Source organism: Boleophthalmus pectinirostris, unplaced genomic scaffold (assembly GCF_026225935.1).
Source record: "Boleophthalmus pectinirostris isolate CB_2022bp ecotype Guang Dong unplaced genomic scaffold, ASM2622593v1 HiC_scaffold_18, whole genome shotgun sequence".
NCBI lineage: Eukaryota > Metazoa > Chordata > Actinopteri > Gobiiformes > Gobiidae > Boleophthalmus > Boleophthalmus pectinirostris.
This window is the reverse complement of record NW_026571133.1, coordinates 33,288,662-33,301,294: the sequence shown is the minus strand read 5'-3', so window position 1 is coordinate 33,301,294 and position 12,633 is coordinate 33,288,662. Positions and strand designations below refer to the sequence as shown.

Sequence of the window (12,633 nt, the reverse complement as noted above, 5' to 3'; positions counted from 1 at the left end):
TCTGGAGTTGATAAAATGAATATTTAACAAGATAAAATATTAATATTACAATCTAGTTACATTTGGTCCTGAAGGCAATACATTACTTTCCTGTAGCATGTTTTTTTTATAGTATTCTCTCCTGTAAATATTTGCATATTAGTAGCAGTAAAGTGGAAGCTGATCTCCTGTGTGGTCTGACTTACTGAACTGGGTGTGTTGGCATGTGCGCAATTCACTGATCTGTTACTTTTCTACAGCAGGTCACCTCGACCTCTGCCACCCCTGCAGATTATACTTCTTCAATGGTACTTGACGTATTTGCTGACTTTGTTTAACTACTCATTATATTATCCAAGAAGTAATGGAAGAGGTGAAAATTAACAGTGAATACGTTATCTAAAACAGTTTAATATAAGTTGAATGGAAAAAATATATATATATTTATGTATAAAAAGATTAAGGACAAAAATAACATTACACCACAATTATCTGTTCTTTTATTGTATTTTCTATCAACTCCAACCCTTTTATTTCCTTTTTTGTATGTACTCCATATACCAATTTAACATATCTCTTATACAACAATTACAATATCATCAATTTTCCATCTCGCAGTAAGGTACATGGACTACTTAAGGCCTGCCAATTTGAGACAGAGCTTCAGGCAATTATAGCAAAACCCTGCAGTAATTTAAGGGTTCCTAAATACCTACCATATTACCTGTAGACATTACTACTTCAGTGAATATAAAAGAGTGACATGGTTTATGATCTGAATGTGTTTACAGTTGATATTAACTCATCAGCATTACAGTAGCAGGCTGGTTTTCACTATGTGCTGTCAGAGCCTGTCTGATCCACACTTCTCATAAAGCCGGGGCTGCCACATGTCGCTGTGGTGATGACAGAAGTGCCCTCTCTGAGCCCAGACAGTCAGGCCAAGTGGGGCCAAAGACAGAGAGCGGTGGTGAGGAGGAGAGGGGGAGTCTTCACTCAGGCAGAATGTCAACATATTTGACTGAGGAGGAGGTTGGCTCTTGTGTAAAGAGACAATGGAAATATCAGCACTTTAGGAGTCTGTCAGTTTAACAATACAAAACAACTGTTGTTATGTTGCAAGAAGTTTGGTTTACAGTGGTCTGCAGTGGTCTACACCTGCATTTGATATAGTAGAGTCACATTAGAAAATCTCAACAATTTGACAAACATGAATTTTGGAAGTTTCTTACTTCCAGTTTCTTACTTTTGCAGCTGTTATTTCTTCATAGACAATAAGTGATGTTCCTCTTGTGCATATTTTTAACTACTTTTTTAGTATTATCTTATCAATATAAATCACTTATACAACAGGTGGGGCCATTCAGTCTTAGAGGGATTAAAATAACACTTTGCTTTTATTCCAGTTTAGTTGCCCTGGTACCAAATTGACCTACAGTTTCCAATGTGTTTCTATCTTTAGTGCTTCATAACTAAAATATTTGAAGGGAGGGCAGTATGATGATATGATATGATGCTATTTATTATGACTTTTAACTGGTCCCAATCTCAAATAGACATGCAGAGGATGGACTTGGATAGACTTGATTATGGTATCACATGATTTAGCCTATAGTAAGACTTCTGTTGTTGAATTTCTGTTGAGTTCATTTATCCAAAAGTGAATTAGCTGTTGAGTTATCATTGCTATAGATCATTATGATAACAGCTGGCTTCTGTATCAAGCCTCTGTATTATTGATTCAAATGCACTGTACTTTTTAACAGGCAGCAGAGCAATCCCCATATAGGCTTTGCATGTATGTATTCAAATGTAAATTTACAAGGACGACCATCTCACATATTTCTCCTAAGATTTCTTGACTTAAGTGTTTTCTAAAGTGAAAAAGATATACAAGTATATACTGAGTTCAAGTCAATTTATCTCATGCATTTTTTTTTTAACTATGCCATTTTTACAGTGCATCTAAGTTCTAACTAACTGTACTAATTTCTTTCCATGTAGCTGACCAAAATGTGTTTTGCCCCAGTACAGATGAATTGTATTGAATTATAAAGAGAAGTGGAAATGAGACCGCTATGTGCTGTCTGCATCTGATTATATAGTGTTTTATTCTCTGAGAATGAGGAAATGACAATGATGCGCAGTTAGCATGGTAGTTGTTAAGAGTGCATCACCATGACTGCAAAACTCATCTCTGTTTTGCGCTCAGGCCTCTGAAAGTGCTTATAAACTCATCGTAGTGAATAATGAGGAAGCTAAATATACACTTAGGAAAGTTTGGATCACTGCTAATTGTTTAAAATAAATCACGTATGTTTTTCAAATTTTAAGACAGTAAAAATCTGTTTAAAAATTCATCCATTTGTCAAGTCAAACAACTTCAGTCCAGTTTCACTTGCAGCCTGTACTTAGCTCCTACTCTTTCCAGGCCGCAGTAACAGTCCCTGACATCTGGTGCCCATGTACCCATGTGTACTTCACTGTCCCTGGGAAAGACAGTCGTGGCTGCTGAGAGTGAACTCAATGTGCGGCCTGGAGAACACAGAGCTTAGGTCACATTTGGATCAGATGTTTTTACAGCCTGCTAAGAGATCGCTAACATGCTTTTCTGCTACTAGGCCTGATAAAGTCACAAGTAAATTTAAGATAAAAAGAAAACTGTAAGAATGGATTTTACTTCATGGATTTAATATACAGACTCAGACATCTTACTTTTTCCACCGTGAGTAAATCCACTGTGAGTAAATCCATAAATCCAATGTTGATGAGATTAAATGACTTGAACATTTGTGTTGCTTGCACTGCTCTATCAGATTGTGTTTTTCTCATTGTTGCCCTTTGAAAACACCAGATTTTGTGGATTGTTTAAAAGTCCACTATGTAACTTTTCTTGTGAAATGGCCACCACCTGTTTATTTCTGTCCCTAAAATGTTCAACAGTATGGCATTTAACTTATTTTTTTCTCTGTGGATACAAGCAGGTGACGGAGCAGGTCAAGTGACAGGCCAGATCTGTGGAGAGGTCACCCTGTTGAAAGATGTTGTAAAAAAGATAACTTTACAGGAATTCAAGAACATCCCCACCAGACAAGTTGTAAAGTGTGTGTCACATTAAGTTAAATGCATGAATCAGATGCCCAGACTGGTTAGTCATACTTGAGTGGACATTTCCCCAAATACTGGTACATTTTTAGTACTTGACTAATCCTTGGACCACATTTTTTTCTTTGGTAATAGTAGTAACCACTACTTTTGCTTGAGTATAACTGTGGCAACTTTACCCACTTGTAACACAATGCTACTATTACTATTACCATATTACTCTTACTAACTTTCAAACCAACATTTTATCAGTCAGCTTTCTAACAGTGTCTTTCAACATTACATCATTATTATGTGTTTGTATTTACCGGGTCATTTCTGGGTTTTTCCCTTCTCTGTGGTTAAATTTAGCGAACAGGAAACGTCCCACATATCCCGGTGAGAGAAAGCAGCCCACTATCTCATGGCCTTAACCTCAAGTTCCGAACTCCACTGTTGTGTTTGCATTCTCAGTCATTATGTCAAAGATAACTGCCTGGTTTTTCACTCACTAATGCTGTTCATTTTGAGCCTGCCATACTCCAAACTGCCTTGTCCCATCATCAGTCACCTCCTTGTAATGCTATTAGGGGCTGTCTCATCACCTCCATTTCACCCCGAGTTTGGTCTTGAAGGTTCAGGGCCCATATGGTCTTCTGGAGATAGCCTGTGTACCCATAACCCCCTCGATGGACTGATAAACCCTGACCCATGACACTTTTAATAATCTACTTCCCTCCTTCGCTCACCCACTCAGCCTATGTCATCCATATCTTTCTCCCTTATGGCGTCTCTAGCTATTTATCAGACATTTATTGATAAGAATAAACAGTATCTAATTTATTCAGATCATTCTCCCTATACAAATTATGTCTGGATTTGTGTTATCTTAAGTGACATAAACAGCTCTAACGGTTTTCAATTTTCAATCAATTAAAATAAATAAATGAATGCATATATGGAAATTTGTTAAATGTTTAATACAGCAATTTTTCCAGGTCTTGTGCCAGATGTTGAACCATGAGTGAGGAACATGTTTCAGTTTGTACTGTTAGCTCCAGCTACTCCATCTAGTCCCTTCATTCACTACAGTTTTGCACCATGACGGAGAAACAACTGTCCCAACTGTCCCACATAGTTCTCATCCAACAACACAAGCAAATGGATAAAATGGGGCATCACAGTTATTGTTACTTGTTGTTTATTGCAATATCGTGGGAAAGCTTATGATATGGTGGCGAGGCTCACGATTAGGAATATAACAATATCCAAATCTCTCTGTACAATATTTTCACAATATATACGTCTCATGGTATATTTATTGTGATATTTTGTGGAGGCTAAACAGCTAAAACTGTTAATATGCCAATTTTTCCTATTGACAAGACATAATCCAAAGAACTAAGACTTAAAAGTACTTAGAAGTGTTATTCCTTCTTGTAGTCTACACATGAAATGGAGCAAAGGATCATGGTCTATGTAGTTCCCTCTGTCTTTTTTTCACTATTGCTGCATTTAAGCAAAGAGACTTGTAATTCGGTATATTGTGATGGTCCACAATAGTATTGTTATATATATATATATATATATATATATATATATATATATATATATATATATATATATATATATATATATATATATATATATATATATATCATACTTTGACAATATTATATCATATTTTGTTAATTGTTACATCCCTACTTTTTAACAATTTTTTTAACAATGGTATTTTTTCCTGAAATCGTAGGATGTAGTTGTATAATTTCTTCCTTATTTCAATTTGGTATCTGTGCATATGACATGAAATACTGCATTTACAAGTTAGTTTTGCCACTATTTTACTACAGGATATTTTTATAGAATCCAAAATGACATAACTGCATTAATGCCTTGAATTTGCAGATGATAATGAAAACAAAATATTACTAAATGTAATTGTATGTTTGTGTCCTTTGCTTTACAGGAAAAGCGAAAACGACAAGCAGAAATCGAAGACAAAAGACACCAGCTGGATGACCTGGTGCTGCAGCTACAACATGTCAAGGTTGGTGTGGGCACTTGTTTGGGTTTAGTTTTGTATCACTTACAGAATGTGTTGAAAATATGATTCAAAGTTCAACTGAGAGTCTTACAAATCCTCCTGGGACTACTCATTTTGTTGGCTAAATGTGACACAGATTCTGAACACTTATTTACACATGACTTCTATTTTTGTAGTGCTATTTCTAGTTCTGCTTTTGGAGCCGCCGGACCACTCCAATGTGTTAGATAATGGTTTACACTGTCAGATTATCTATTTTTGAAGCTTCAGTTTGTGTCTTTTTAAGAAGCAAATCCACATATTCAATCAAGACACTCTGAATGTCGTATATGGTGTAAGCCTGGAATTTGATGTATTCTTATAATCCACCATTGCAAAGTATGGGAACAGAAAAATTTTCATAAATTGGTTAGTTATAATCCTTTTGTGAACTGTATGTGGCCAAGGTTTTCCACAAATTATTGAGACTTTTTTTTTCTTTCTTTTTTTTAGACATAATGAAAAAAAAAAAGACAAAAAAAACCCCTCCCAGAACGTTCCAGTCTCTCCACACACAAAACTACACACAAAAAAAAAACTAAAATACTGGGAGTACAAACATTAATAGTCAAGTCCAACAAATTTTAAATATTTAGTTCAAATTTGAGGTTAGGTTAGCACACCAGAACAAATGTAGCTATGTTTGATTATACAGAGATACTCTGTTCATTTTGTATTTTTAAGTAAAGCACAATATGACTGTCTTAAGCGTTGACAAGATAAACTACTGGTCATTTTAGGTTGAAGGTAAGACAGACAGTACAGACGAACTCTACAACACATTTTTTTTCCTACAGCTGACAATAAATGCACTCACCCGAGAACCATTCTAGAAGTCCAGTGCCTATTTGTTATACCTTACCCGATATCTGACCACACTGGACCTTGACCCAGCAACCCACTGTGCGTTCCCTTACAACAGCATACTAATGCATGTCTTATTCATGTTGATTGCTTCAGTTCAGTTCCATTTATTTTTGTAGCAGCAGCAGTCACCTCACAGGGCTTCACAAAATTATTGATTTAGCCAACAGAAAGTTAGAAAATCAAACAGTGAAACAGTGGTTGGTCAATAACAGACAAGCAGATGGAGAAAACTAGGACTGAACCAGGACTGAACCAGGACTAAACCAGGGCAAACCAGGACTGAACCAGGACTGAACCAGGACTAAACCAGGGCAAACCAGGACTGAACCAGGACTGAACCAGGACTGAACCAGGACTAAACCAGGACTGAACCAGGACTGAACCAGGACTGAACTAGGGCAAACCAGGACTGAATCAGGACTGAACCAGGGCTGAAGCAGGGCTGAAGCAAGGCTGAAGCAGGGCTGAAGCAGGGCTGAAGCAGGACTACACCAGGACTGAACCAGGACTGAACCAGGGCTAAACCAGGCTAAACCAATTTCTTAAATTGCAAAAACATTTATTTTTGGGTCCCTACTATGAAATTTTTAATCAGCAATCTATCCAGTGTAACTAGTAATACATAAGCTGTAAAGGATTTGATAATTATGACGCATTATACACTATATTACATTTACCCACATACATATACATATTACATTTCAGGTTCTGTGTTATTGTTCTTCATATTTATAGCTGCTCACAAAATATAGGCACACTTTAACTTGAGATATCACTGAGGTAACAGCATTAGTGTTATAAAATGGTCTCCAGTATTTCATTTCAAAAGTGTTTTGCTATTTTTACACCATTAAATTGGACTTAAAATGTATTGACAGGTAAAAAGTACAAAATTGGATGATTCATGCTTGGTCGAGTACAATTTGTTTTGGCTGAACGGGATAGAAAGAGAGAGATCTGACACTTTGACTGCTTCAGAAAAAAAACATCAGAATCCAGTGCACACAAAGTGAACCCTGGGTAATGACTGCCAGGCGCTCCCACAGAGACGCCTTTTAATTTCAGTAAACACAGGCCCGATGCGCTAATAATCAGGGAGATGTTTATAAGGCTGAGAATGTGGCCAATTTGGAAATGTCAACAGCACACAGGAAGGGGGGGATTTAAAACTTGAAGTAAAACAAAGTGAGAAGGATTTTGTTTAGATTCTGTCAGGTGGAAAGAAGGTATTATTCAAAGTGAATGTGAAATTGCTTAAGCCAAGTTAGGCAGTAGTAACATCCTATCACTTTGTTCTTCAAAACAGTAGCATATTTAAAGGAGCACTATATAATACAATCAAATTATTTCAGTTCCAATACAGATATCAATACTATGGCTTTGATTAACTGCAGTATTAGTATCAGTATAGTATTAACTGATACTATGGGCAGAAAATGGCAAAATATTCAATTGTTATTTATCCTTCAAATCACTACTGCACAAATTAGCATGAATAAATGTTCAAACCAAAATCATCTTGTAAATAGTCTTGCTACATTTAATTAAAATCCCACCAGATTATTGGCTAAACTGATACCATGGAACTGATACATGATCTAGCAAATTTTTCATTATCAGCACTGATATTCGTGCCAGTATCAGTATTGGTGCATCCCTATCATGGATACAATAGATGGCACCACCAAGTCAAGTTACAGGTCATATATCTTAAGTATATGAGCAATAAAAACATATGTAACTGAATTATCGCAAGCTTGATAAGTTTAATGTCATACTGTGGGGAATTGCAAAAAAGTGACGTAGTACTCCTTTAAGTGGAGGTTTCCAACTATGTAGTATGTGTGCTGAACCATCTTGGCACTGTTTCGTTTTTTCCACATTGAGTTTTCAAGATGTCCAGGAGCATTAGCGTTTGTGAACAGACCGAAATATGAACTGTTAAACTAATACAAAAACCTCATGCATTTGGCAACATACATGTGTAGAGGTCTAAACTACAGCGTTAGCAGATTTGAAAACGATAACACCCCACAGAGACTGAATGGTTTGTTTTCTCTGCAATGAATACTACCTAAATAACTTCAGCCTTTACCATTTTTATAATGTAGATTTGATTGTGAACATCATTTGCTGTAGATTGTGTAATGTCTCTGTGTTTATTATTATTATGCCTTAATTCGCTTTGTACAATCACAGAACATATTAGTGGTCAAATTTCAACATATTTAAAGGAGAAGAAGTTTGTTTACAGACATTAGACAATTCTCTACTGTAGGACTATTATTGTTGTTCCGTGCTATAAAATTTGTTGCATTCCAAACAGAAAATAAAGTTTCTTAAAGTTTGGCAAAATATCAAACTAAATAAAAGATAAAAATTTATGTATTTTGAATTTTGACTGCATAACTGTCACTACTGTATTTTTCAGACTATAAGTTGCACTTTTTTCATGGTTTGCGTGGTTCTGCAACTTATACTCCAGTGCGACTTATATATTGAAATTTTCAGACTGCGAGAGGTCCCTCTAGGCTTGTGTGTCAGTATCTATTACCCCTTACCAGTGTCACTTCGCATTCTACTGCTCATGTCTCCTGTAGAAAAAGCCGTTGTTCTGCTGCAAATAGTGAAATATGCAGCCGAAAACGGTAATTGAGCAGTAGAAAGAAAGTTTGTAAGCGAGAAATTTGCGAGGGACTGGCAGAAAGCGGAGATGGAGAGAACGCAGCTTTACGGCAACCGGGTCGCGCCATGCAACTTTCCTGGAAATCACTGGATAAATCGACAAAGCCTGAACTTCAATGACAACCGAAACCATTCTGTCAGGATTCAGAAAGGCCGGAATAATTCTAACTGGAACTGATGCTGAGTCTGACGACAGCTACACAGAAGAGGAAGCGGTGCTCCATTTACCTCATGGATCTATGGTTTATCTCTGGAGGTCACGCAGAAGTGACACCGAGGATGAAGAATTCAATGGATTTGTTGATTTGGAGTGAGACTGGGAGTTTGATAAGCTTATGTTCTGTTGTTTATGCTATAATTATCTGAATAACTGTTAATATGTTACTTTAACATATTAATGCCTATTAAGCCTGTTATTGTGTTGTTATTACTATAACTTGCTTTTCAAGATGAAATGTCGGTTCCTGGTCTCTGATTTTATAAAATACGTTTCCCCAAAAAGTGCGACTTATAGTCCGGTGTGACGTACATATATTTTTTCTTCTTCATTGCACATTTTTTGGTGCGACTCCGAAGCGACTTATAGACTTATACTCTGAAGCGACTTATAGTCCAGAAAATACGGTAATTGCCAGCTTTGTCTGAATGATTTGAGATTAGGCTCTATTATGAACAGTAGGGCTGTAGTCGACCAAAGAAATTCTTGCTCTGATCGATAGTTGATTGAAAAGGGGCATGGCAAAACTATTCAAAACTATTATGTATCTATATTGATAGACTCCAATTGCACAGGACTTAATGCAAAAACTAAGCCTCCATTTACCAATTAATGTAAAGGCATAAAGCACTACTGAACAAGTCTGATTATTAATATTTTCCCCTATAATCATTGACCAAGGGGCAGAAGTATTTTACAGCTGTGCTTTTATGAAACTTAGCACAGATGTTGGGCGTATTCACGTGTTCTGTTGACCCTGATTGTACCACATGTATTGATGGTGATGGTAACCAGCCCAGTTCAACCTATAAAAATACATTCCATTCTCTAATTGGAACCATTGGCATGTATTTGTGCTTTATTGAAAAAGTCTGAGTTTTAGTGGCTGGTATTTTCCAAAGTCTAACACCCATTTATAGAAATATTACGTTGACAATAAAAGCCATATGTACCAAGAAAAAATGCATTGCTGGTGCTCAGATCACATTAACATTATACTTGCATTTAAAGGTGCCCTATGTCACTTTTATGGTTGTTTCCCTGGAGATGTAGTTTTGGTTGTTTGCCTGGAGATGTAGTTTAGGAATATTCTACAGTATGGCATTAAAGAGGGAGTATTATGCAAAAATTTACTTTTTTGACCATGTTATAACATCAAAACATGCCTGAAGAGGTTTTATGTCATCCATGCAGGTATGAGTAATCTACGATCTCTCCTGGCCTCTATTCCAACCCTCCTTACGGTTCTCAGTATGATTCTGTCCAAAGATCAGCCTACATCACCCAAGCTCCCACAGGACATTTTCCCATAAATATACAAAAGCTTGATACAAAATAATACACTACAGCTTCACAAACACAGTAGTTTCATTAGGGAAATGCATGCCAATTGTGTTGTGATAGAGCCCTGAAGGGGGAGTGATTTCACAGGGAGCAAAGGGAATGGTGACTAAAAGCATCAAAAATTAAAGTGAAATGTACTAAACACATAGTACATATTTATCTAAATATGTAATGTGTTAGCAATCAATACCACAGAAGAAGTGTAATACCCCGTCTTTACAACCCCCTCTACTCAGTTTTTCTCCATGGTGACATGCCAGTGATGCTACAGTTGTGTTAATGCCATTGTGTAACATTCCAGGCATAACAATCTTCATGTAGACAAGCAGGTAGCAGACAAAAAAAGTTACCGTATTTTTCGGACTATAAGTCGCACTTTTTTTCATGGTTTGGGTGGTCTCACGACTTATACTCCGGTGCGACTTATATATTAAAATTTTTAGACTGACAACCGCTAGAGGGCGCTCTAGGGTCGCGTGTCAGTATCTAGTACTACTATTACTCCTGTACCACTGTCACTTCGCACTCTACTGCGCATGCCTTCTGTAGAAATAGCCGCTGTCTTGCTGCAAATAGTGAATATTCAGCCAAAAACAGTAATCAAGCAGCAGAAAGAAAGTTTGGAGTGAGCGAGAAATTTGTGATTTACTGGCGGAAAGCGGGGATGGAGAACACAGCTTCACGGTAACCGGGCAGGTTCACCATGCAACTTTACTGGAAGTCACTCAATGGATCAACAAAGCCTGGACTTCAGTGACAACTGAAACCATCCTGTTGGGATTCAGAAAGGCTGGAATAATTCTAACTGGATCTGATGCTGAGTCTAATGACAGCTACACAGAAGAGGAAGTGGCGCTCCATTTACATCATGGATCTATGGTTTATCTCCGGAGGTCACGCAGAAGTGACACCGAGGATGAAGAATTCAATGGATGTAGTGATTTGGAGTGAGATTGTGAGTTTGGTAAACTTATGTTATGATTTTTATGCTATAATTATCTGAATAACTGTTTATATGTTACATTAACATATTAACGCCTATTCAGCCTTTTGTTCTCTATTCTGTTGTTATTACTATAACTTGCCTTTCAAGATGAAATGTCGGTTCCTGGTCTCTGATTTTTATAAAGCATATTTCCCCAAAAAGTGCGACTTATAGTCCAGTGTGACTTATTATATGTTTTTTCTTCTTCATTACGCATTTTTTGGCTGGTGGAACTTATACTCCGGAGTAACTAGTTCGGAAAATAAGGTACACAGTGTTAGACTTATATGTTTTGTTTAGTTTTATACAGTTTACACTAGAGCTAGTTTATCAAAGCATCAGTGACTTATTGTGATATATGTTATTTTGTTGAATTTGTCAGACATATTTCTTTTTTTCTAGTTTTAGATAACCATAGTTGCGTGCAGGTGCTTTTTGCTGTCAATAAGCAGACAGAAAATGGGTCAGAACTGTTATTGAAAACATGAAAAGAAAGCATCTGGACATTGCTATTCTGCAGAAAATATTTAGGATTTGGGACCAGGCAAGGGCTTGGTTTTCACATGATAAGTTCTAAATAAAAGCAGAGACATAAGGAAAGAAAAACAGTAACTTTAAAATGTATAATTCTCTCAATTACAATTTATTTTAGCTGTAATCTTAGTCTTTCTGGCAATCTAATTACAAATGCTAAACCATCAATTTTCTGCAAAACATGTAGCCTATGTTTGTGCTCTATCAACTTGTCAGCAGTATCATTTTATTGACTGCTGCTTTAAAATGCACTATGGAACTTTTAGACTTCAACTTTATTGATCCTCAGGGAAATTCAGAGAGGAAATTATTTTCTGGTGGAGAGTCCCCATGTTTGTCTACAATGTTTCACTGTATGGCATTAACTAGCATATTTGATTTGTATTGATTATTAGTTCATATTTCAGTTTTTGCTAGTAAATTTTTCTGAGCGCCAATGAACAGAATACCATTATTAAAACTGATCACAATGCTTGTCCAAAAAATTGCTATTGGTATTTTTACCCAAATAATTCAATCATACTGTGGAACATTCAAAGCAAAACAATGACATCTCTTCTGAAACAAGCAGGTAGCCGACCCCCCACCATGTAAGAAATATTTCGTAGTGCCCCTTCAGTCTCTTTAAGAACTTTAAGAAAAACTGCAGTGTGGTTAGATGTAATCAGCCAGCTCCGACACTCCCATATAATGAGCATTACGCCTGAGTGCCACAGTACTACCTGGGAGTACTCAGTTTTTGTAGTGGGCTCTCCAGGGGCCCTGCTCAGTGCAGCCTGGGACAGGAAATGAGTGATGATAAGGACTTCTGGGTGGTGGGTCTGCAGGCTAACAGGCGCTAATCTGACACGG

The 12,633-nt window shown here is 36.8% G+C and overlaps 1 protein-coding gene across 2 annotated transcripts in view; it reads left to right on the top strand.

Annotated features, from left to right (window-relative positions):
* LOC110166391 (A-kinase anchor protein 2) overlaps positions 1–12,633 on the top strand; it is an 86,585-nt gene that overhangs the window by 10,301 nt on the left and 63,651 nt on the right. For both annotated transcript variants that reach the window (XM_020931629.2, XM_020931628.2), the window contains exon 2: positions 5,033–5,113. In XM_020931629.2, the coding sequence (XP_020787288.2) occupies positions 5,033–5,113 (81 nt within the window). The remainder of the gene's footprint in view (positions 1–5,032; positions 5,114–12,633) is intronic.